This window comes from Cicer arietinum, chromosome 1 (genome assembly GCF_000331145.2).
Source record: "Cicer arietinum cultivar CDC Frontier isolate Library 1 chromosome 1, Cicar.CDCFrontier_v2.0, whole genome shotgun sequence".
NCBI classification, from domain to species: Eukaryota; Viridiplantae; Streptophyta; class Magnoliopsida; order Fabales; family Fabaceae; genus Cicer; species Cicer arietinum.
In genome coordinates, this window is record NC_021160.2 from 91,616 (window position 1) to 118,629 (window position 27,014).

The following is a 27,014-nucleotide window of genomic DNA, read 5'->3' on the forward strand; positions in this document are numbered from 1 at the left end:
TTAGAGAATTAAAAAATAAGGCATCGCCATTAAAGAGTGGTCCTGGAGTCATGCCTTTTATTAGTAACATTGGCCGTTTAAGAAAATAGTTTTTAAGTTAGATATTAGATTAGATTTTTGTTTTTTAGTTATAAATTTTTTTAATATATATATATATATATATATATATATATATATATATATATATAACTTAACAAAAGTTGTTACTGACAAACTTATTAAACTATCCTTATAAACAAAATTGCCACACAAGCAAAACTTAAGAAAGGTTGATATAGACAAAAATATTAAACTGTGTTTATAAAAAAAAAAAAAAAAAAGAATTACACGCCAGTATTTTCAGGGATAATTTGATAATTGCCCGTGTGCTATTTTTTTGCCAGTATCAATTTTTGTTAGGGTTCTGTCGAAGCGATGGAGGAGGAGCAGACACTAACCCTAGTATCAGGAGCAGAGCGAGAGCAAGAGCAAGAGAAAGACGAAGCCATGTCTGATTCCATCGATTCCGATTCTGATTCGGAGGACGAAGCTCAGCAGAACATCCAACTCGAATCCCTCCAGACCGACCTTGCCGCTAATCCTTCCAACTACTATGCTCATTTGCAAGTAATCTCTTGTCTGTTTTGCTCCCCAAAATTTACTCTACTACCACATCATTAATTTTACACTTCTTTTTTCCCAGTATATAAAGCTTCTAAGAAAGACTGGTGATGTTGATAGACTGACAAAAGCAAGAGAAGCTATGAGTGAAATCTTTCCACTGACCCCTGCCATGTGGCAACAGTGGATCAAAGACGAGCTTTCTCTCAACACTGGTTCTCGGTCTGTCTTTCTCTTTTCGTAATATCCTGATTTCTTGACTTCATACATATCTTGTCAACTCTTTGCTTTTATTGTGCAGACCGGAGGCTTTCTCTAGAGTTCTTGAGCTTTATGAGCGTGGGGTGTTTGATTATCTGGTTGGTTATTATATCTTAACATTGTGCCTGCTTTATATAATTAATTAATAATGTCTGCGATGTATGCACTTTGTTTCTCACTTTTCATTTATAAGAAGAAAGTCACTATAGCTCTTTTACGATGATACTTAAGAGTTTACTTATGGTAGGAGAACCATGAATTTTTGTTTCTCCACATTTATCATCAAATTGTTCCTCAAGAGTTTTACGCAACTTTGTATTATCCTCCATTTCAGTCTGCCTCTCTTTGGTGTGACTACCTTAATTTTGTCCAAGAGTTTGATCCAATGGTACACCAATCTTCACCTACTGGTATTTCCAAGGCAAGGGATCTGTTTGAGAGGGCCCTTACTGCTGCTGGTTTGCATGTTACCCAAGGCAGTAAGATATGGGAAGCATACAAGCAATATGAGCAGGATATACTTCTAACCTTTGATGAAACTGATGCACAGGTTAGAATTTTGGTCTTTACTTTCTTTACCATAGGCATAGATTTATCTTGACAGTGTTTGTTAGAAATACAATAGAAAACCATCCATTTGCGTGTCTTCACCTAATAACTTAAGCTTTTGCAATAGTTGGTTCATGACATTGTATGTGCTTCAATGATCAAGTTCTATTCTCGTTGCTTCTTTTCTTGTAGTAAAGTTGAATTTATGCACATGGTAGAAAGGTTTGTGGGAATTTGTTGGTCCCCCTCCATTTTTTATGATGTTGCATGCTCACTAATAATGTGGTAGTGATGTGGCACAACATAATTGGATAACATTGGATCTATGCCATTAATATTTTTTATCCCATTTTTAGGATGCGGCACTCTGTGCCCGAGACTAACAACATAGGTTTAGGCAGATGTTTTAGATACATAGATGAAGAATTTTTAATCAATTATAAACCTAGGTAGTCAATAGCGCCGGTTCGCGGTGGGATCGCGCCGGAGCGGCGCGGTGAAGGACATGGCCGCGGCGGCGCAGTGCGTCGCGGGGAAAGAAGAGATCGCGCGCGATCTGGGCCGGGTCGCGTTCCGGGTCGTGGGTTCTCAAACCCTAGAAAACAGAAATTTTTTTAAATTCTTTTTTTTTCCTTGAAAAACCAATTTTGCCCTTAAATTTTTAAAATGTTTTAAGGGTAATTTTGGTATTGTCCTTCAAATTTTAGAGTTAGTCTCCTTCCTCAGCCGTTTCGTCTTCTCACTGCCGTTTCGTCGTCCGTTTTGTCTCCTCTGCGTTCGTCCTTCCTCACTGCCGTTTCGTCGTCCGTTTTGTCTCCTTTGCGTTCATCCTTCCTCGTTCGTTCCTCTTCGCCTGTTCGTCTTCCTCACTCGTTCGTTCCTCTGCGTCGTTCCTCTTCGTCATGGGTTCTCTTTCTTTTATTTCTTTCTCTGTTCTGTTTTTACTTCCTATGTTCCCATCCTGGTTTTACTCCTTTTTTTTAATTTAATTTTCTTTTCTTTTTACTTCTTTCTCTTTCTCTTTCTGTTTTTATTTTAATTTAATTTTTTTATCTTTTGTTACTTAGTTAATTCTTTCTATTTCTTTTATTTAATTTATTTTTTTGTTACTTTTTTGTTTTTATTTTTTCTTTCTGTTTTATTTTTTAATTTATGAATGTTTATTTTTTTGTTACTATTTATGAATGTTTATGAGTTTGAATATTGTTTTATTATGCATGTTTATATAGTATTATTCATATAATTTGTTCAAAAAATCCCGGTATCCCGCAACCCGCTATCCCGCTATCCCGGTTTCCGGGGTTGGCCGCGACACGCCGCTATCTGGGATTGACTACCTAGTTATAAACTAATGGTATTACTTGTCAGATATAATTGAGGACAGAGCAAGATTGTTGCTGCTCTAAAATTTTTTATTGCAGAAATAGTGCCTCGAATGCACAAATGTAGTCCAAGACAAATGTAAATATTCAATTGAGAGCTTTATTTAATGTTGATTAGTGCCTTGAATGCACAAATGTGGCCCAAGCTAAACTTAAAAATTCAATTGCGAACATTGTTTAGTTTTGGTTTGTTCAAAATAGATTAAGAACAAAGAAAACCCAGCAGCCCAAAAAACCTTGGTTTGGAAACAACCTTTTGGTTACATGCTAAATGTTGAAGCATTTTGCAGCATTATAGATTGTTCCAGTTCAAGAAGTAAGTTCTGTTCTTGTGTTGCAGGCAAAAGAAAAGCAAGTTCAACGCATTCGAAGTTTATTCCATCGCCAGTTGTCTGTCCCCCACGTTGACATGAATTCAACACTTATGTCTTATAAGACTTGGGAGGTGGAACAGGGAAATCTTCACAATGTATCCGTTTGCCTGATTGATAGTTATCCTCACGTTGCGTCAGCATACCAGAAGGCATTGGAGATGTATAATGCTCGCGTTTGTTTTGAAGAACAGATTTCTATCCAAAATATTTCTGATTCGGAAAGATTACAACAGTACATGGTATGTCTCTAAGTCTAAATATGACTTTATTTGTAAGAGATAGAGTTCACAAATTTTGTTTATTTATTGGTCACTTTAATTGAGAGAATCGTATTGCAGAACTATTTGAAATTTGAGCAGTCTTTTGGAACACCAGCTAGAATTCAAGTTCTATATGAGCGAGCTATTACTGACTTTCCTATATCACCCGATCTCTGGCTTGATTATACTCGCTATTTGGACAAAACTTTGAAGGTTTTGATTCCCCTCTTTTGCTATCATTGTTCTCACTTCACGACATCTATTTTCTAAGTTTAAGTTATAATCTGGATTTATTCCCCCCATTTCTTCTTTTTCAGGTTGGTAAAATTGTCAGCAATGTATATTCTAGGGCCACTAAGAACTGCCCTTGGGTTGGAGAACTTTGGGTTCGGTATATGCTTTCCATGGAGCGTGGTCATGCTTCTGAGAAAGACTTGGCTGAAGTATGATTTTGGATACAACTCTCATTTATAGATTATTATTTTTTTCTTTATGCAAATAATTCTTACGTTGAATGGTTTATTGATAAGAAAATATCACGAACTCACACCACCATATGTTAGGACCTATCATATAAAACCTCAGTTCTTTAAGCATAATTAAGTTGTTTAAACTCCAATAAAATACGATAACCCTAAGTGAACCTTCTACCACTAGCCCAATCTGCATATGAAATTCCAATAATTTTAAGGTGATTTTTTTTGTATAACCTTGCTCTTTTCATGTGATCCTTGATATGCTTTAAGATCTGAAGTCTGAACAACAATGACAATTAAAAAGTGAGTCGATAAATTGATTCCCACACTAACAGCAAAAGGAATATTGGTCTGGCAAGATGAGATAGTTTAACTTCCCCACTAATCTATGGTATCTTCTCGGGTTTAAATAAGGCTTCAACAGTTTAGGTTGAAGCCTCACATTGAGATCCATAGGAATATCAATTGGTTTAAAATGTAGCATTCCCATCTCTTCCTAATTTCCTAACATATAATGCATATTTCCTCTGAGAAAATACAATACCAGATTGTGATTGAGCCACTTGAATCACAAGGAAATGTATCAATTGAATTAAGTCTTTAATATAGAAGTGTTAGAACAGATGACATTTCAAGTTCTTGATGCCTTCTTGATCATCACTTGTAATAACAATATATACTACCACCGTTAAAAAAAAAACAATATATACTACCAAATAAACGTTTTTGCTTTAGTGAGCATTTACAGAATATTGAAAGATATGCTTCACAATGGATCATGCCAATTGTAGAATGGTGTTATCATTTTTTGTAATCCAAGCATGGAGTGATTGTTTTAGATCATAGAAAGGCTTTTGTATCTTGCAACTCGATCTAAATCTACCTGAGCAATAAACCTTACCAAATAAAGACAATTTTAATATCCAATTGATTAAGAGGTCATTTTTCATGGCAGCCTTAGATGAGACTGGACAAACATAGGCTCTTTAGCAACCAGATATAAGGTATCACTTTATACCGAATTATAGATTGAGTATAACTATTTACAATTGGGTGGGATTTTAATCTGTCCACCTGTTCATCACTTAACTGTAATGTACATAGGCTACCAACTGTAGACTTTCCACGTGGTGGTGGAACAACAGTCCATGAGTGATTTGACTCCAAAGCAAGCATCTCATTGATAATTGATTGTGAGTAGTAGGAATAAAAACACGTGACTCTATGTGTGGAATTGGCAGAACCTGGGAGTTAGGCTCCCATTCAAGAATGTGACATGAAAACATGTAGAAATCATGTTTAAGAGGATAATAACTCCAATACACTAAACCTAAAGGAAATTAAGAATTCCAAGGAAAACACACTTACTATCTTGAGCAAACAAACAGTTGTCACAACCTGGGGAGAAATCATGCACCAAACAAGTAGAGCCAAAGGTCTATGTAGGAATAACATTCATGGGATCGTTAGGAAACAACAAATAGTAAGGAATCTGTTTGTTAAAAAAAAGGCATGTGGTTTATTAAGTAGCATGTGGTAAGAATTGTGTCTCCTAAAACTTTGATGGTGCGTTAGCATTTACCATGGAAGTATGAGCTATGTCCACGCTGACGGTGTTTTGCATCCGCATTTGGTCGTTCTTTGTTCAATTAAAAGGGTTTGATACCCTTGTTCAGAAGAAAGTTCTAAGAGGGACAAAGTTCCTATTTCATCATTCTGGGCCTCTGGTTTTATTTCACACTGATACTGATAAGCAGTTTGTTTAGTAAGCTTCATTTGTTATCGTTCTAGTCCAGTTCTTTCAGAATGCAAAGTGGAACAAACAAAACATCTATAAATACAAATTAAATTAAAGAGAAAGAAGAAAAGGGTTCTGTTGACTGTCAAGAAATGATGAAAAAGAACAATGACTAGAGGAAGAAGATGAATGGAACTTTTCAGATTGAGGACTTAGGTCTGCATGTAGATTCTACGGAGGCAGAGGCTCCACATTGTTAATGTTTACTGCCCGTGTTATGCATTGTGTCAGGCGTTAGGAGTGAGTGATTGTTCAGTAGTGTTTTTTCTTTTAATTAGCTTCTGTATTTTGAAACAGTGTACTAAGGACACATTTATGTCCAAAACCAAGAATCCCAGTTGCTCAACGTCGGGAATCGATGGTAGTAATGAGAGAAATACCTATATAGCAGCCATCTCATCTCTATGGCAGATGCTATGGATGGTTGTCATAAAGCTGTTATCCATGCACATGATTGGTGTCATAGCAATGACTTGTTGAATGTGCATGCCATCCTTTATGGTTGTCATAAAGCTGCTATCTATCACATGATTTATGTCATAGCACTGACAAGTTGAAGATGCATGCTATCCTGTCATGGAGGCCGCTATTGACAACATTGCTTATATGTAGTAATGCCTTGTGCTTTCCTCTTAAGTATGCTCTGTGCATATGATGCGATAATATGCCTGCAATAATCACATCCTCCTATCATATGTAGTTATGCCTTCTACGAAGATTATATCAGTGCTTGAGTATAATTATTTAAGTTCTCTCTTCTTTGTTCCTCAAGGATTGGAAAAGTTGCCTCCTTTCAATGTCAACACGCATGTAATTTGCATTATGTATATTACCTCTCTAGTTTCTGTCATAAGCTCAATGATATTAGTTGACTCTTTTAATGAATTGAATGAGGAAATTATTTTGGCATAGATTTAGTATAAATTATCAAACTTACTAGACCTGTTTGTGAAGAGAGTTTTTTTTTTTTTTTTTTATAAATATTTTCATGTATTATTTATGCAATTTTTCTACTTATTTCAGATATTTGAGAAGTCCCTGCAACGCACCTTTTCAACTTCAGATGAGGTATGATCGATATTTAATTTAGTTTGTTTGCCTCATTCTCTGTAGGGCTTGCAATGTTGCCTTTTTGTAAATCCATTTCCTTGTTTCCCTTAACTTCCATAAATGTCTAAATATATTGCATTTCTAAACTGTTTAATATAATCTTTAGTTTCAGTATCTTGATTTGTTTCTCACCCGGGTTGATGGATTAAGGCGAAGAATGACATCCACCACGGGAGAGGATCCATTGGAATATAGAATAATAAGAGAGACCTTCCAGGTTGGTTATATTTATTTTGAGACCTGTAAATTATGCACTCCCTCTGGAATGATTTATAAGCAAAAATAGACTAAATCACACATATTAAGAATAATAGTTAATCAACTAATATCATTTAAAATATTATTCATATTACATAAATTATCCTTCAAGGTAGTAATAAATTGATTCCTTGTTGGAAACAAATGTTAAATTGAATAAGGGGGTATTTTGGAGATAATATCAATAAGGGAAGAGGGTCATGAGTTCTGGTCAGCTCTGCCCCGTGGTCAAGTTTGAATCAAGTGGAGGAACTAGCCTGTTACAAAATCATTAACTAGCTAATATTTTCACCAAGTCTCTCAGAGGTCCAAGGACATCTTTTATATGCACCAAACTAGTCTAGGGACCAGCTATTAACTAAAATTTAGCTAGGGAGTTCTTCACATATGGGCTTGATGACATTTGGGTCATTAATCATCTATACCAATTATTCCTTCAGTGGAAATTTTAATAATTATGTCTTGTTTTGAAACTCAAAGTTCCTATTGCGGTAGTTGATTTTCTCATATAAGATACTTGAATACGTTCCACATCCTAAAATTGAATTTGTTGCAAGAAAGAGGGTTCACACCGACTAATCAACTCGTATGCTGTTACAAAATGTTTTCTTTTGAACTTTGTGCATTATTTGTCAATAAAACTATATAATGACCATTTGCCTTTTCCAGCGTGCATCAGATTACCTGTCACCATCCATGAAGAATACCGATGGCTTGTTACATTTACATGCTTATTGGGCCCATTTAGAAGCAAAACTTGAAAAAGATATAACTGCAGCTCGTGGAGTTTGGGAGAATTTTCTTAAGACCTGGTTTAATAATGTTCATTTACATCCTTTCACAATTAAATGCTTTTCTAACGTCTTATTTATCCTATCCAATTATACAATATTATTCAACTTATTGTATGCAGCGGTTCAATGTTGGAGGCATGGACTGGCTATATAGCAATGGAAGTTGAATCCGGTCACATAAATGAAGCAAGGTCCATATACAAGAGATGCTACAGTAAAAAGTTTTCAGGGACCGGTTCAGAGGTATACTGAGCTTGTCTTAGTTCTATAAACATTGCCACTTTATTATTCTATACTGCAAAACGTGGTGCTATTGCGTTTGATCATAGATTCGTGGTGCCATTGCGACCTGTTGCTGCTGCCACAGGGGCTTTGATGCACTATTTTTCTCAAAGCTCTTTGGTGAATTTCATGCCTCAGTAAGAGGACAGGTTTTAAATAAAAGTCTGCGACCACAATCTGGGCTTCAACATGATGAATTGGTTTTAGATGTCACACGGCCACAATTGGGGCCGCAGATGACTGCAATATTTATGGGATTGCAGCGCGACCGTTACTCTAACTGCTATTTAAATCGTTGGAGGAGAATAAAGGTGACAACTTTGGACAGTAAGTGTAGGTTGCTACAGTTGGTTGGCACACGTAATATAGTTCATTTTAATGAGAAGGGACATTTTAGTTTTAGAGTTTAGCATAATGGGCTTTAGTTAATCTCGTCAATGGGCCAAATCAATGACTAGTGAATGAAAAATTGTTTCTAGACAATTATTCTAAATGTAGTCCAAATCACTTTGGACCACACTGTTAGCCCAGTTCACTTCATCTACATGAAATGCATTCTTCTGAATACGTTCATTCCCTAAAGTCTAAAAAGTATGCAAAAATACTTAAAAGAAAAGAAAAAAATCATAAAAAATCTTCAAATAAGTCTAAAAAATGAAAAATGTAACAAAGGAAATTGTTTATATGTATGTATTATATAAATTACTTAAAGTAAACAATATAACTTATTTATTAGATACATAGTTGGTCTCAAGCCTATATAAAAGGAGAGGGTTGTGTTAGGTAGTCCTTAGCCAACGTGAAACTTAGTTGAATCTTTAATAGCATGGTTCAACAATAAAGTAGTGTTAATGCTAAGTCATTTTCCATGAGCGATTTCATGTGCATGTAAGAAACAAAGTGGGTAGGTGAAAGGGTGTCAGATTTAGACACTTCAGGTTTTTAAGATTTGGTACACGTGTAGATTAAAATCGAGAAATAGGGTGGACATATCTATCGTTAATTTTGGAAGAACGGTATTGTGGATGTAAATAGAATAGGAGATAGGATCATAGCCCTAAGTTTGTAGTAGATTAAGACACCTTTAATGTGATTAGTGGTTATGCACCGTAGGCTAGAAAGAACACTTTGAGGTAAATTTTTTGGTAGAATTTAGCTGGCTTAATTCAAGAAATACCACCAGGGGAAAAGAATTCTCTATGGGAGATCTTATTGGTCTTGTAAGGAGTGCATCTAGGGGATACAAGGGTTTGTATGGGGGTTGTGGCTTAGGGAAGGTAAATGTAGAGGGTCAATCTATCCTATAATTTTCGTTTGCTTTTATTTTCCTATAGCCAATACGTGCTTTACGAAACAAGAGGATCATCTTATCTCACACAAAAGTTGAGTTCCATGCTGACAAATAGATTTTTTTCTTATTAGTAAATCAGATAGAAAGATTTGCTTGGACATTAAAATTACTCTTGGGGAGAGAGCTTGACTACCCAACATAGAGTCTTGGTTGTAATGTAAGAGTTAAGAGGAGAATGAAGAGAAGAGACCGCGATAGAGTTTCAAGGATTAAGTGCTGGCAATTGAAGGGCAAAAGCAAACGATCTTTCCGGCAAATGGTGAAAATATTATGTGGGATAAGTTGGCCAAGTGGATTAGGAACGTAGCAAAGGCGACGTTTGGTGAATCAAGTGGTTATTCCTAGTGATAAAGAATCTTTGTGGTGGGTTGAACGTGTTCAAGATAAAGTTAAGGTTAAAAGGGAATGTTTTGAAACATGCTTTTTTGTGTAAAAGTGTGGAAAAGGTAAGGAAGATAAGAAAGAGACCAAGAAGGCGGTGGGTGAAGCGAGAATGGAAGCTTTTGACGAGTTGTACAACTCCTTAAAATCTCGTGTTTGACAACCTTGCCTACTACTACTAAAAAAGAAGTTATTCACGCTAGGTTTATGGGGTTTTGCCGGTGTTGTGTTTCTCCATGAAAAAGAGGCTTATTTTTTTACTTACGCCCATGGTATTTTCACTAGCAGCAATGCTTGAGGGACATCACAGTAAAGATTGAAACAGATGTGTCAAAACGAAATCATTGATTTGTTTTGCTTATTTCCAAAAATGGGAAACTGTGAAATCAGTCATAGTATTTTTTATTTTTTCCTTGAGAAAATGATAAAAAGATCGCGGTTTATTGTATGTATACCATATTTACGGTTGCATTTTACTTGCTTTTCAATACTGTTTGGATTAGATGATACCTTCCCTTCCTAAAACACAGAATCATTCAGGACATTTGCAACTCATGGTTACGCTTTGAGAGGGAGTTTGGCAAGTTGGAAGATTTTGATCATGCTTCACTGAAGGTACATTCATTTCTCTTCAATTTAAGTTTTTTTTTATTTTTTAAATATTAGAATGTTTAGTCAGCTGGAAAGTATGAGAAAACGATAGAAAATAAGCAGAGAGAAAATTGAGAGAGAAACTTAAGTGTATCCCATTTTATCTTTTCCTGACTTCTCTGACATTGAAGTTGTACGTTATATATATAAAGGTCCAGATATGAAGGTTTTTATAACTACGACAGAAAGTTAACTAACAACCAACTGTTACAGAAAGACTTGGATAAAGTATTCTGTGCTACAGGCTGCCCATTATGACCTGTGCACAATACAGAAGCTACATGGTAAATCATGCAAATTCAAAACACACGCACATCAGAATGTACACTGTTAACATCAAATAACTCTGCTTTATCTGTGTTCTTACTTCTTAAGAAAGATAATTGTTATAGATAGAATACCAGTCTCTGCCTAACAACTTGAGCTTTTTTGAGAGATTGTACTCGGCAATTTTTTTTGCAGGATTGGGGAAGTAAAAATTATTTCAAAATTACATTTTACTCATGATGTTCTGAAGTTTTCCTCCTTAGTTGTCTAGATGATTAGCTGTATTGCACTAAATATGTCTTGACAAAAAGAAATTTTTTCTAAAGATTTCCTTGTTGAAGATTTATATAATTCAACCTAAAGCAAATATATTGCTGAATACTAAATCTTCTAAATTCTAAGTATTATCTCATGTTTTGGGACCTGAGTGCTGCTTTAGAAGTATGTGATTCTGTTGTGAGGTTCATATGGTTTTGGGTTCTCCAACCTCAACAATGGCTATTTTTTGGGGGTAGATGCCCAATGTTTTGTAATTCCTTTCATTAAGGTTGCTTTCTTGGTTTGGCTAGTGATATGATAAATGGTAGAAGATTATATTGATGTTTAATCTGTTTAATCCATATATCTGACTCAACCTAGTGAAATAAGGCTTGATGTTGTTGTTGTAAGGTTGCTTTCTTGGGTACCTTAGCTTATTAAAAATAAAAATGAAGTATTCACAATAGTGGTTACTCTGGCACTATCCTGTCATTTAGTAAGGCAGTCAATGAGTTGGTTAACCCTACTCCATGAACTTGTATGTCAACTTGATGGGAAGAAGAGCAACTTATAATAAGTTTGGTCTGCTGATTTGTTAATGAGGACTGTATTTCCTCAGGTTACCCCACGTCTGGAAGAGTTAAATTTGTATAGGTTGCAGCAGGAGTCCAAGTCAGTTGATGATAGTGAAAATAATCTAAAGAGAAATGTACGTGACAAAAGAAAGTTAGGGTCAGATATAGCCGATGAACAGTCTCCAGCAAAGCGACAGAAAGATGCTAGTAGAAAATTAAAAAAAGCATCCGAGGAAAATATATACCAAGTACAGAACTCTTCTCGGGTGAGAAAAGTGGAAGGGACCGATCAGAAAAATAAAAAATCTGATGGCAACCTAAGTGAGCAACAGCTTACCCATGGAAAACACCGGGCATACTCTGACCAGTGTACTGCTTTTATATCAAATCTCAACCCTACGGTAAATAGAGCTCTTATTATCTTTCTTCTTTGTGTGTGTGTGTGTGTGGGTTTGTGAGAGGTAAACTAATGAGTTATGTTATTGCAGGCAAATGATGAGCATATTCGTGATTTCTTCAGTGATATCGGTGGAATTGTAGCCATCCGCATCCTACATGACAAGTTCACTGGAAAGTCCAGGGTACCAAATTAGTAGTTCTTTATCTTTCTTATTTATTTTACCTCTTTTTTGTTCCTTAATTGGTTTTGAAAGTTAACTGGCTTGTTGACTAAAAACTTAAAGTGGGGTTCGTGAAGGTTTGGTGCCTTCAGTTTCACAACCATGCTATTTCAGGGATTTTTCCTTACCTTTTTACATTCTTGCAGTTGGAAATATAAATTTTATTAGGTCAGGGAACGCAACCTTAGAAGGAGGCCTTCCTCTATGGGCTAGGCGAGGAACCTTGTGTCACACACCGTAATTGAAAACCTTAATGCAATGGGTTCACGAGATTTTCCACATTTGTGGATCTTGTTCTCACAGTCCGTTTATTCTCATGCCGGCTTTCTTTTATCGACATCTGAGTTCCTGGCCAATATATATTAAACATTAATTACTGACTTAGCTGACTCGGAGTATATTTATATAGAATGAAAGAACTAACATGTATGCACTCCTTTTATTTTTTTAATCGAAACACAAAAAATACATGTAAATCGTGTGAATGGGAGTCGCCCGTCGCCTTACATTACAACAAGTGAATGGTTTATAATTGTTATCTTGATATCAATGAAGGGGCTAGCTTATGTGGACTTTTTGGACGATGAGCACCTTGTTGCCGCGGTAGCTAAAAACAAGAACTGGTTACTTGGGAAGAAGCTAAGTATTGCTCGATCTGACCCAAAGCGAGGGGGAAAGGAAACTTTTGATCCAAAAAATGCAAAAGAAGATGGTAAGTAAACCTGAATGTTTTTTTATACTTTAGAAAAGTACCTACATGAATATACCCTTGATACTTCCTGTTAGTGATCTTCATCCATGCATATAATACACTTTCCAATCTCATATGTTGAAAGCTGCCGTTACACAGTTCCAAATGTCAGGTAACTTGTGATCCCTTGAATTTAGGGAGAAAGATATGAGATTGGTTCTGAATTACTTGAGAGATTGAGCTCTCGGTGTGTTAATTCATAATAAAAATATGTACAACCAAATCGTAACCTAAAATAAAATTCAAATTAGCCTTATCTTTATCCTATTATTATTTATGACAAAATATTTACATCAAAATATCTCAAAATTTTCAACATAACATTTTCAAATAAGCTCGCATGTAGTAAGAACCATATCTCAATATCAGCCATGGTGTTGGACCCAGCGAAACATTGTTTCTCAATAAGATTTTTGTAACCCAATTATGTGAACATCCAACCCATTTTGCACCTGTGTGCAATAACATTAGTGTGACCTCTTTTTATAAACTAGTCCTTTTCTTGGAGATCGGTTCATAGACCTCAAGATTCGAATTGTTATATCCCAATGACTATCACAAGGAGAATTAAGGACTGACTTATTACACTGACAACAAAGGATATTTTTTGCCAAATCATGTAAATGTAGTTCAACTTTCCAACCAATATTTGATATCTACCTAGGTCTGAAGAAGACCTTCGATTTGCCACTATTTTGCACCAACAATAAAGGATATATTTGGCCAAATCATGTTAAGGTAGTTCAACTTTCCAACCAATATTTGATATCTACCAAGGTCTGAAGAAGACCTTTGATTTGCCATTAATTTGGCATTTAGATCTATAGGTGTGTCAATAGACTTGCGATCTAACCTATGTTGTTACTCTCAAATAGCGGTGCGGAGTGCTCGACCCCAAAACTGCTAAGTGGCATAGCAGATAGTAGAATGATTGCCATAGCAAAGACTAAAAAACAATATACAAAGTAAACATAAATTCCAACAGTATATGTAAATACTCAAAAGTAGAACAATACACAATTATACCTAGGTGATTGCTCATCCAATCATCCGTGTTTGCTTATTTTTTTGACTTTTTACCAGATCCTAACTTCCGGTAGTGTAAAATTGAGTAAAATTTACTACCGGATCCAAGGTTCCGGTAGTGTGTTTGGGGGCAAGTGAGCAAACACGGGCCGATGAGCAACCTTCTTATACCTATCCTGTATAATTTTTGTCACTAACATTTAAAATAAAAGCAATGCAAACAGAATCAACTATCAGAACAGAGCGGCTATTGTGTACGGTGCTGGTTAGTCTTCGCACTTCACAAATATGAGTGGGAAGAGAGGCGGAGTAACTTAAACTTAAATTGGGAAATGACAAAACTTTCCTTGAGAAATTTAAAATTGGATTTATTAGAGGGTAGAAAAGGACATCACAAACCCTGACCATTTAGTGGCTGCAAAAGGTCTATGTTGCCGCCACTACAAAACATGAATAGTCGGTGTTTGTCATCGGACCATGGGCCATTCCCGCTCACTATAGCACTGCTATTCACAACATAGAATCTAACATCTCAATCTCCCTCCAAACCAGATTAAACACTAACAACAACAAAAAGCTTTGATCCTTTTGTATGTCACAGGCATGGTGTTGTTTTTCTGGCATCCATTGACAACTTTTTTGCTATAGCTACCTCTCTTTTTCTGGTTGATTTATGAATTAACTGTTAGCTTTTTTTTTGTCAATTACATAATATTGTTTTGTAGCATTTAAACTTTGATTTTTCATCTCATTCTGATAAAAAAAAGGTTCAGTATCCAAAGGAACTGATGATACTTCCAAGACAGATGTAAAAGATGCGAAGTTCTCTTCTAGAAAGCCACGAAGTGAGAGCATTCAGTTTAAAGGGAAGAATACTTTTGCGGTGCCTAGAAATGTCATACCACTTGGTTATAGTGCAAATAAACCAAAAATGCAAGACGGTGATGAAAAGCCAAAATCTAATGAAGAATTCAGAAAGATATTCATTCAATAAGACTTCCCCGACATTATTTTGCAACTCAGAAGGTAGCAGCTCTTTTTGACAACTATGGACCGTATAGGAGTTATCTGTCTTACAATATGTTACTTCGTTTTGTTGCACACTAATATAATTAGTCTACCTACATTTATTTTTAGGCACCTGTCACTTGGTTCTTACAAGTGATTTGTTGAAATTGTGATTGAAAATTTCATAATACAATTACCTATAATGGGATTTTGAGTTTTCCGCCGTTATTTACACCAAAATTTGCACATTCTGCCGTTGTTTACACCAAAATTTGCACATCTCTTATAACATCGCCGACCGTTGATCGGCCTGCACAATTTAAAAATGATGTTAGAATTTGTGTATACTATTTGTGTAGATCTTTGTGACCATGCAAACTTGTGGTCAAAGCCAGCCACAAGTAAAATTGTCTTTAAAAGAAGTGTCTTCTTTGAACAAAGTATTTTCAAAGAGCTCCCGCGAATAAAATAATTTAGTAGACTTTTTTGTCAACAATAAAAACTTAAATATATAAAAGATCACTTGATTAGGTTTATGCCAAAAAAATTGTTTTAGGCTGTACAAGATCTAATCTAATATAATTATGATTGACTAAGTCCTTGTCATCAACTTTTTGTAAAAAATTAGATGACACGGCAAATGAAAAAGTGATTATGACAAGATGACTTCTCATCAACTTCTGAATTAGCAAGAGAAAGTACATTTTGATTCAAACCCGATTAAGGATATCTACAAGAGAAAGAAGAGTGTGGAGTTGTAGACATAGGATTTGTGACTAGAGTATGTATGTTAGAATATATATAGTGGCAGACCTTGAAAAAAAATGCAGAACCACAAATATTAATTAAAATGTTATAACTGAATTTCATATAAATCATATAATTTTTTTTAGACTTTTACACAATTCATATATAGTTGACAAGTTGAAAAAGTTAAAATTTCATTAATTACAAATTTTACAATTTTTACTAGTCACACAATATTTAGAACATTACACAATTCGATCAAATAAAATATGTACACTTTACAATTTTCATCTTTGTCGAAAACTTTTTTCTTGAAAAAATGTATCAATTTTCTTATTTTTAAATATCGTGTCACTACTAAAAAAATATATAAATTAAATAAAACAATTCGCAATTAACAAATAGTATTACACTATCATATATTATGCATTGTGATTTAAGAACAATTGAATAATATCTTTTCATTGAGATAAAGATCAGACCATTATTGTTAACAAGAATCGTTGAAATTTGTTTTTTTATTGTATTTATAGAGAAGAATTATTTAAGTAGAAAATAAAAAGAGTAAAAATCTAGAAAACATAATCAAGACCAAATTGTTAGAGAGGGAGAGTCCAAGTGAAGAGAGGGAGACCAAATTAGCTCATATCCGCTTCCGAGAAGATTCGCCCTTTTATATATATATATATATATATATATATATATATATATATATATATATATATATATCTATCACACATACACGTGAGTGAGAACATAAAGCCTATTACATCGTTCTTTGAAAGAGCGTTGTAAAAGACCTCCTTATTTTATTTTTTAAAATCCTATTACAGCGCTTTTTCAACAAGCGCTTTAAAGGATCTCTTAACTTAGTATAAAACAAATAATAAGTAAAATACCTATATTTGGATTTGTTTTTTCCTCCAAATAATTAGGTAAATACCTATATATATATATATATATATATATATATATATATATATATATATCTCTGACATCCATGCGAGTATGGAAATATCATGTTCAGCACTATATCTCCACGTAAAACCTTCGTGGATAACTGTTTTTCGAGGATTTCTGAAACCGCAAGTACAATACCTGCGGATAAATCCGCAGGAAAAGTAAATGAATTCCGCAGCAAAAATTAAGGAAACCTAAGGCATTTTCTTAAGACTTTTCATGCAGAAATAACTGCAGTACTATTCCTACAAATATATTCGTATGAAAATCCACCTGAAATTTTGAACCAAAATACGTTTCGCATGAAAATCCGCAGGTATATCAAATTGTTTTAAAAAAAATCCACATAATATTTGCTTAATTTTTCACTATAAACAAGTTTTTCAGATTTTTATATATATATATATATATGAAAATTTCAACTAAAATTATATGAAAACATTATTATAAAATATATTTTTTAAATATTTAATATTAGTCTTTAATTAAAATACTATTGCAATACTCCAAAATTTATATTAATTAAAGCATGATTCAACTATTGCGATACTTCTAAACAAAATTTATATTATGTTTGTAAATCATAACTAAGTATTAATTAAAGCGTGATCAAAAAAAAAAAAACTAAATATAATCATGTACATGATACAACCAAATTAACAAAATAAAAAATAAAAAAATACTACTCAATATGATCACTACCAATATCATCATTCCCACTATCTTCATCAGTTTCATTGTTGGGTGTGGTGATGAACTTGGATAAAAAGAAGATCCAACAAATCCTAAGAATGGTTAAATTTTTGTTGGCCTCGACCATCTCTTTTTCTTGTCATTTCAATTGTTGTTTCATCAACAACTTTTCTTGTTCCTATTTATGCAACGATTCATTCAAAGCATGAACTTAAAAATCATTATATATTTGATTATTGCTTTTAGCTCTTGTTAGAAATTGTGTTTGTTTTGATAGGGCGTCAAAGTTGATTTAATCTCTACAGTGGTGGCTGAATTAAAAATCATTGATTAGCTTTAAAATTAAATGGATGCTGCGATAACAGTAGCTTAATTGAATTATAGAGACTAGAAATGGAGCTGAGGGAGACTCACAACAATTTCTTTGTAAAATGAACACCGTGAGAGCGTGATCCAAACCGAGGGCTTGAACGATAGCGAGAACTGCATGCGATGCTAAGGAACTGTGAAGGACGATGAGTTAAAAGAAGCATCATATCATATTGACTGAGACAACAATGGATAGCAGCAACAAGCAACTGACCAAAACAAGCAGTCAGTTGGTACAAGTCAGATTTGTTATATCCCTTAATAACTTAATTTAAATACAATATAAATCAGATTTATAATATTAATCTTATTGTTGGTTCTATTCTATTCAGAGTTTCAAGTCCAAATTCAAAAAACAAGCAAAATCAAAGATCCAAAATCAAGTTTTTCCAAAAAAACAAGCAGGTTCCTGAGTCATGACTTAGCAATGACTCCAAAAAATTCAAAAAACTTATTCAACCTGCAATTGAAAATACCATACTATTAGCTGACTAATTTAAAAAAAAATTTAAATTTAAAGTACCAAAATTTAGATAAAAGAACAGACACATAAACTTCTCAAATACAAACAGCAGGCTGTGATTGTGAAGATGGACCAACTGCTAATGCAGTGGCAGATGGACCAGCTCCTCCAACTGTATAGAATTCAACACAGAAATAATAACATTCTACATAATTTTAATACCTGTAACAATGTTTTCAGATGTATCAAAGTCCTCAAGGATATTGAAGTCTTTAAATTCATAGAGAGAATACCTCAACCAATTTTGAGTACAAATTAATGTCTCAGACATATCAGGATTTAGACAAGTTCTAAATATATCTAAGACTCTACCACCAGTACTAAAAGCACTTTCAGACGTTGAAACAGAGTAGCAAAAACATCCCTTTAATATCACTATATTTTTTTTCTATGGTTTAATATCACTTTTTTTTTCCAGCTTTACTCAGAGTTGTTCCAGAAAACTATGTAGTATCAGTGCTAAATTAATTAATAAAAATACAATCAATTGCATTTACATCATCATCTCAAATATCAAAACCAACCAACCAAGTTTTTCCTTTAAAACATATCCTGCATAGCACCCCTACCATCAGATATCTGATTACGATACAATCATTCAAAACAAATTAGACATAAAGCTAAATTGAAAATAGCTCTATGCAAGTAGCAATGGCGGCAATGTCAGATTGAACAAAATGGTAAAGCCTTCGAGCTCCAATTCACAATAACACCAAATCTAACCAAAATCAAAGTACAGTCAGTAGCAATCCATTGAAACCAAAGCAAATGTTTAGAAAACAAAACACAATTTAAGTAGAAATTCAGAAGAAATTTAAGAAATTACCTGAAATTGCGCTTATGACTCTCCCGATGTAGGTTAGGGTTCCTGCGATTTGAAAGAGAAATTAAGAAATGTTAAAGATTCAATTACTTCAATATCTTCCATGACGATTTCATATCCAAAAAAACAACTAACCTGCAAGAGGCTTTGTTAGGTAATCAACACTAACCTGCAAGACATATCCAATTTTCACACTTTGAATGGCTGAATTATATGCTAAGCAAGAAATTAGACACAATATTGATAACTGAATCCTAACAAGTATCAACCGATAGCATGCACCAATGGCACTAGTTTCCAGCACCAAAATTAAATATACAAAGAGGCATTTTACCACATTATTGATGATGTTAAAAGAATTATCTTCAAATGGGAGTGTAGGGTTCGCATTTAAGTCTTGTACACGACATAGTCGGTGAGGAGCTACAGTAGGAATACAACTTCTATTAGTAATGCCAGCTATGTTTCTCTTGCAGATTAGAAACATTAAGATTAGCAACATACAACTTCTATTAAAAACATTAAGATGTGTCGCACGACCCTAACAACTTTGGTTCAATCTACATAAAAAAATAAGAATTCTGAATGACACTGCAAAGACACACATAGAAACCAAAAGAGACTTGAACGGAGAAAATGAGAAACACATATATACATGGACTCCTGATAATACTTCATATACATGTAACAAAAGCCTAAAAAAATGACTATTATCAGAAGAAAATTAACCCAATAGCTCACAAGCTTGTTGAACAAGTTCAGCAAGCCATTGAACATTGAGAGGAAGCTCCAACAATTTCTGCCAGAACTCCCTTCATGTTTACCTCTAAGTCACAGGTGCTAAACAATTACAAAGAGTAATCAGAGGTGAAAAAGCATTTTTGAGCGAAATAGTATAGCTCAATTAGTAGTTTTATTACAGCAGGCCATTGAACATTGAGAGGAAGCTCCAACTATTTCTTCCATAACTCCCTTCATGTTTACCTCTAAGTCACAGGTGCTAAACAATTACAAAGAGTAATCAGAGGTGAAAAAGCATTTTTGAGCGAAATAGTATAGCTCAATTAGTAGTTTTATTACCTTCAAGCTTTGAAAAAGATTGAAGCATTCGAGCTCCAAGGTCACACTAACACCAGATCGAACCAAAATCAAAATACATTCAGTAGCAATCCATTGAAACCAAGGCAAATGTTTAGAAAACAAAACACACAAAATTTAAGTAGAAATTCATAAGAAAATTAAAAAATCACCTGAAATTGCGCTTACGATTCGCCATATATAGGTTAGGATTCCTGCGATTTGAAAGAGAAATTAAGAAATGAGAAACTATGGAAACTGATTAGGGTTCATGCGATTTGGGAGAGATGTTTCAGTTAGGGGGTGTAGTTGTGTTGGTTGTCAAGATGTTGAGGTTATTGGAGAGATGCCGGATGTGATGAAGTTGATAATGATGAGAAAAGTGATTGTAATGAGGGCAATGATAGTAACGAGGATGAAACTTATGAAATTAGATTTGACGACAGTGAAGATGAAAGGGACTTAGCGGCACGTGATAAGCTTGCTGGTTATGATATCTCTAAAGAGAAATTAACAATGTTTAATACAAGAAAAACTAAACTTTTAGTACCTAAGCTAGAAAATAGGCATACAAATGAACCAACACTTTTAGCCTACACGAGGTTTCAAATAATGTAGGAAAAGAAAATAAACGAAAAAAAAAAGCTAGGATTAGTACAAGGTTAAAGACATTCAGAGGAAAATCATATGGGTGTCTTGGAAGTAAAGCAAAAAGTTCATTTGTCATTGAAGATAAACCACATCCAAAACACATTTTGTTTTTGCAGGATGATACTAACATCCGACGTAAAAAAGAGAGATGTTTCTTGTAAGAACCTTTTTTTTTATTATCGGTAATGTGTTAAAGATATTTTTTATTTTTTATCTTTTTTTTTTAAATTTCTAAAGTGATTGTTATTATTATTATATTTTTTACTCAATAGTTATTTTTGAAAAACATATATGTGTATGACATGATGTATTTAATTTGATTGAATATTTTGTTAAGTATTTGAAAAATAAATGCTTATAATAATAAACAATAATAATAGAAAAGAAAAAAGACGTTAAAAACAAAATTATATTAATTTGAAGAGTGAATATTTATGGTCTTAATGACTTAGGTTAAAAACATGTTCCCTAATTCTAGTGATAAAAAAATTCCTCATATTCTCAATATAATACTCATGTACAATCTTATGAGAAAGAAAGAAAAAAAAAAGGCTTATGAGAGAAAAAGAAAGAAATTCAAGAAAATTCTAAAAGAGTTAATGATTCATCTCCTCAAGTAAAAACTCTTTAATTACAATCATATTAACTTTGTCTAACCATTTTTTATTGTTAGTAGAACAAAATCCCTTCTTTATCTTCTAAAAAAAAAATTAATTTTTACGGTAAAGTTGTTCTTGTTGTTACCGGTAAAAAAAAACTGATTTTAATAAATAGCTTTATGATGATGGATAATTTTAAAAATGATGTTTGATATTATTATTATTATTATTATTATTATTATTGTGTTGGAATTTTTTTTTAGTTTTAAAAGTAAAATTGTGATATAAAATTTATTTTCGCAGAAATGTTCTTTATTTTCTTATGATATTGATATAAAAACTTATTTTGATTAGAGAAAATATTTAGCTATGTCAAAAATTAATTTTCAACCGGTAAAAGTCGTTATACATATTAGATTGTGTTTTAATCAATAGAAGTAGTTATTGGCTAAAAGCTTAATTTTTATTTTGCGATAGTTTGAGTGTTGAAATTTTTTTAGAAACTTTATTGATGTTAAAAATAACAATGTTTCCATAAATAATAAATGGATTGAAAGTTGTTGTTATAATTATTTTTTTTAGAATGTCAAAGTTGTGATTTTATGAGACAATTGTGTGGATGTTGTGTTGATTTATAAAATAAAAATAATTTTATGATAGAGTTTAATTTGTTTTGTAATAATTAAAATGAATTTTATGTTGAAGTGTCGTTAAATTTTATTGTTAAAATTTTGGAAGTGAATTAAGGAAGTCTTATGGATCCTTGATACTTTATTATATTAGAATTTTGGTCCAAAAGAAATATTTGAAAAATGACATTTTTCCTTTATTTTATTGGATTTGCAATGAGAACCTAAATATAGACTCAATATCTTTTTATTGTTACTTGTTTGTATGCTTGTTAACTTTAGAGAATTTATATATTTTAAAAATATAAAAAAATGACGTGTCTTAAAACCTTAAACCAACACCAAACTTTGAGTAGGAATTAAAGATAAGATGAATTGTGACACTAAATGAGTAGTAAATTAATTTATGAAGGTGTAATATTTTTTAGCAAAGACTGCTACCTAAGAACCTTAATAACGACACTCATAACGGTAAGAGCATCACTCCATTCGTTTTTATACTTGAATTATATGTGATGTTGTGTATTGGTTATGTTTGTGTGTTATCTTCAAAATAAATGTTATATAATACGTTGTTATAATGATTGTTTTTAACATGTTCAAATTGTGGAAAATAAATGTTATATGATACGTTGTTATAATAGTTGTGCTTGACATGTTGTGGTTATTCAATGTGATGACTTTGTGTCTAAACCAGGTTGGTTTAGGATAAAGTTGAATGATTTTGGATGCCCTGGTTGAGTGATTTATTTTGTTACTAACTAAGGTGATGACATTCATGCATGTCTTGGTGGCTTGAACCTAGTCACGAGTATGTGACAACATTTCATTGTAAAGGCAACATGATTCAGAAAAATACTCAACGGTGGGGTACTGAACATGAAACTCTATAGAGCATTTGTCCAATGATGGGACAAGTCCAACGGTGGGACATTGTCCAATGGTGGGATTCTTTGCTCTATAGGGTGGTAATATTACAGAATCATGCATTGACATATAGTTTAACAAATAAGATTTATGCATTTTTGTTGATTTGTATGTTTTGTGCGTTGTGATTTTTAATGTATATGATTTATGTATATTTTTGCTATAACAATTATATATGCATGTCTATTTTCTATGTGTTGACTATTTGGAGATGACTCTTCTATTTGACAGAAAGGCATGTATAGTGTTACTTGAACGAATAATATCGCGGCTAACCTAGTAGGAAAGATGCGAGAAAACACAATAGCATGCAAGTGGGGGCTTCACGGTACTTTTGTATTGGTGTTAGACTTGTTATGAAAGTTTTCCACAAGCGTCCAAAGTTATTACTAACTAGGATTTATTTTTGGGTAGTAAAACGTCAAGAGTTTTGACTTTAGGAATTTATTTTGTTTTAGATATTAAATTTACTAATTTTGAATACTCTGATTCATTATTTTTGAAAATACAATCGAAAAAATTATTACTTGGTTTTAAAGTAAATGAGTATTTAAAATAATCTTATAAAAAAAATGATTTTGTATCTTTATGTTTAGAATTTTGTTAATTAATGTTTCGAAAAAACAGCTCTTAGAATATCTATTTCTATAGGTGAATGATAAATGTTATATGCCATGGAGGCCAATTAAATCTTATAGACACATATTGATTTGCTTAAGCAAGCAAATATCGATTATTTTGAGTATGATAGTTTTTTTGTTATTAATGTATTTTAAAAGGTTGGCATCTTTGATTATTTTATTTTGTTAAGTTTTGATCTTAAAATATTAGTTTTGAAATATTATAAATGAAATTATAGTTAAGAAAATATTTAAAATAAGTTTGAGTATATATTAGTTGTTTTAAAAAAATAAAAATAGTAATAGTAAAAAGAATAAAATGAAGAATTTTCTTTTTTTTTAATCTTTAAGTCTTCTTGAAATTCCCAAATTTTATTTGGATTGACTAATTTAAACTGAATTGGTCAATTCAAATATATATTTTTATATATTTGAGAATATTGAAGAGGTAGAAGAAAAAAAAAAATATATATATATATATATTATATATATATAATTGATGTAATGGATCTAGCTCATCGAAAGAAGACAAAAAAAAAAAAATAAATTAGTCCCTAGTTATTATAAGAAAGAGAGGAAATGTTAATAAAGTGAGAGAAAGAACAAAAGAAAAGAATTGTGTCTCGCGTATGGAAAGAGAGAAGGAGCATATTAAAATCGGTTTCATTGATCCATAGCCGTCTAAAATATTTTTTCTGATTTTGTTATGGACAACAATTATATGCCCAAATCATCTGAAGCATTTGCAAATCTAGAAATGAGAACTTTTGAGACGACAAGCCTCACGAATCACAATGTGCACAAAATCATTCAAAGAGCTAAAGAAACTCTTAGCGAATGAATTTGGGAAAGAAACAAAATCCAATTCGTATAGTGTTGATGATTTTGCAGATATTCATGTGGTCACGTCTTGGTCAAAGCCTATTATTTGAGAGTTTAAAAGTAACATGGACTCAGATTTCTTTGCCTCTCTCTCAAAATGGTTGGAAAATTTTACCCTTTACTCTCTCATTTATCTATGTACCCTCAAAAAGTAAACGAAAATACCAAAATACTTTTATATATATAAAACCATTTTTTTTTAATTTTAATATTTCCAGAACAGAAGTAGTTGTAAAAAAAAAATTCCGGAGTTTTTTTCTAAGTTTTCTAGTACACAATATTATTTTCGAAAATCTTTTTTGAAGTTTTTTGGAACTATCGAAAAATTTATTTTAACTTTTCCAGAACTACCGAAAAACTTATTTTAACTTTTTCGAAAAACTTATACTACCGGCAAACTTCAACGTGACATTTTCGGAAGCTACCGAAAAACTTCATCCACAAGTTTTTCGGAAGCTACTGGAAAACATCATCCACAAGTTTTTCGATAGTCATTTGATTTTTGAAAAAAATATATTTTTTAAATTAATTTTTTTGTTTTAATTTTTTATTATATTAGTAATTATTTAATTCATGTGATTTTAACTAATTTTTTTTAGTGGGTAAGACTAGAGGTAGAGAGACGACAAAATTGTAGGAAGAATACGCATTTTGAATCTTCATCTTCCATGGATGCCGCTCTGGAAAGCATTACTCCGGAAAGAATTCGTCGACAAGTAGAAGACGACGATTTAAGGTGTATTAATTATGATGTTTATGTTTTAAGTGTTTATGTTTTATGTTTTTATGTTTTATGACCACAATTTTTAAGTGTTTATGTTTTAGAATTGTGATACTTTTACTCTCATATAAGAGTTAATATTCTTTATTAGACATCATAAAAAACGGTTCATGGATAAGATTATAGAATGAACAATCTCTTGGGTATACTTTTGAGCACCCTGAAAGAGTAGCTGCCAAATATGATTAGCAATCTGAAGTCCACTCGCTCAGGTCACTATTGCTTGCGATGACTTGCCGCTCTTCACTTCAATTTTTCTTTATTTTTTTAAGGTAAAATAGTTGAAGGGTCAAAATTGATTATGAAGTGCATCTAGTGGTGGTGATTAAATATTCCAAGGGATGGCCAGACAATGCAATATTGCAATGTAATTAAATTCCTGTATACGAAGCATCGATTCATGTTTATTTGTTTGTTTTACCATATCATTTGATTGCGAATTTATCTTTAAACAAACCCCACTAGGTGTGATAATACATGTGCAGAAGAATACACATGAGTAGAACAACAACCCTGTGACACAAGTTGCACCACTGTTTTAGAATGTCTTGTTCCAAGCCATTTCTAACCCTAACATAAGGCAACATAACTTGGCTACAAGAACGTGGCAGATAAAGAATAAAAGCAACTATTTGATTGATTGAAAAAAGTGTATTTTGTAAAAAATAAGGAACTTTTACAAAAAACAAATCCCAAAAACAAGCATAGCACAATACTTAATAGACTTCTTTTGATGTCTCTTTTACTCTTTAAACAACTGACTCAATATTTTTGAATATTAAGTAATTATATGGTTAAAAAAGTTTGTTATCCTTACTAAGTAATATAAATAGTATTTTGTTGTTTTCCATTTGAAAGTGAAATGATAGCATAAGCAAAACCCTATCGATTTTTCATTTGTATTTAATGTCAAGCTTAAGACACATTACAAATTTTATGGAGACCTCAAATACTACGGTAAATCAATATTCTCAAGTTCTCAATAAATCATAAAGTTTTCTCTACTTTAAATTGAAATACTATTCCTTCACCCTAAATATTTTATATAAAAAAATATATTTTAGATTGATATGTAATTTAGATGATTCTGTAGGTTATTGTTGCAACAACGTGGATCAAATATTGATCACAGATAGAGATATCGTGAAGGTTCTCTTGCAAATTTTAATGTCTTTTTTATTCCCACCCCACTCTAGTTTTTTATCCATTATAGTTTCTTTTAAATATCTAAATTGGTCTTTAATTCTCTAGTATTATCAATATTTCAAAATGATTTTAAAAAATGTAAAATATTATTTAAGTTTTAGATTCATCATCAACTTAATTTCATATTATAGTACGATGAATATTAAAAGAGATATATATTTGATTAAAATTTTGTAATTTCATGAATTATTTTAAAATATCAATAATAGGAAGAATTAGATTAATTTAATTTGATAGATTGATATTTAAGGTGATACCAAATGCAATTTAGAAAAATGAGACTATGATAATTCTTATAAGTATTCTTTTTAAATATAAATAACATAAATAACCTTAAATAAAACTTGATCAAGAATTATTGTAATTAGATTTGAACTCTGATATTTTTGAACCAATTATAGTTATCCTTGCCACCAAACTCATCCACCATTTTAACATTTTAATAATAACATCTTCATTTTCTTTGACAAAATTGATAACATCATTATATTGAAC

The 27,014-nt window shown here is 32.4% G+C and overlaps 1 protein-coding gene and 2 long non-coding RNA genes across 8 annotated transcripts; 1 reads left to right on the forward strand and 2 right to left on the reverse strand.

The window, feature by feature from the left end:
- Positions 1-350: 350 nt before the first annotated feature.
- On the forward strand, positions 351-15,252 carry LOC101490835 (uncharacterized). Of its 4 annotated transcripts, none has more exons than XM_004485355.4 (16): positions 352-606; positions 683-822; positions 902-959; positions 1,196-1,411; positions 3,133-3,405; positions 3,505-3,639; positions 3,744-3,869; positions 6,724-6,768; positions 6,917-7,027; positions 7,738-7,880; positions 7,982-8,105; positions 10,417-10,491; positions 11,672-12,028; positions 12,116-12,208; positions 12,803-12,959; positions 14,798-15,252. In XM_004485355.4, exons 1-16 carry the CDS (start codon positions 415-417, stop codon positions 15,016-15,018), a joined length of 2,466 nt encoding a protein of 821 aa, XP_004485412.1. In that variant the 5' UTR covers positions 352-414; the 3' UTR covers positions 15,019-15,252. The 4 variants fall into 4 exon arrangements, with proteins under 4 accessions (XP_012568351.1, XP_004485412.1, XP_004485413.1 ...); XM_004485356.4 differs by having other exon boundaries at positions 6,923-7,027; positions 14,792-15,252; XM_004485354.4 differs by having other exon boundaries at positions 353-606; positions 14,792-15,252.
- Positions 15,253-17,280: 2,028 nt separating this feature from the next.
- LOC101490086 (uncharacterized) lies at positions 17,281-20,050 on the reverse strand. 3 transcript variants are annotated; one of them, XR_003474491.2, is made up of 6 exons: positions 19,877-20,050; positions 19,482-19,570; positions 19,283-19,316; positions 19,151-19,192; positions 17,847-19,042; positions 17,281-17,610 (listed from the first exon to the last, which is right to left on the reverse strand). It is a non-coding gene; the product is annotated as an uncharacterized lncRNA (long non-coding RNA). The 3 variants fall into 3 exon arrangements; XR_003474490.2 differs by having other exon boundaries at positions 17,281-17,743; XR_003474488.2 differs by having other exon boundaries at positions 17,281-19,042; positions 19,877-20,049.
- A 12-nt stretch (positions 20,051-20,062) lies between these two features.
- On the reverse strand, positions 20,063-20,828 carry LOC113788031 (uncharacterized). Its single transcript, XR_003474496.2, has 3 exons — positions 20,398-20,828; positions 20,228-20,273; positions 20,063-20,147 (listed from the first exon to the last, which is right to left on the reverse strand). It is a non-coding gene; the product is annotated as an uncharacterized lncRNA (long non-coding RNA).
- Between the last annotated feature and the right edge of the window lie 6,186 nt (positions 20,829-27,014).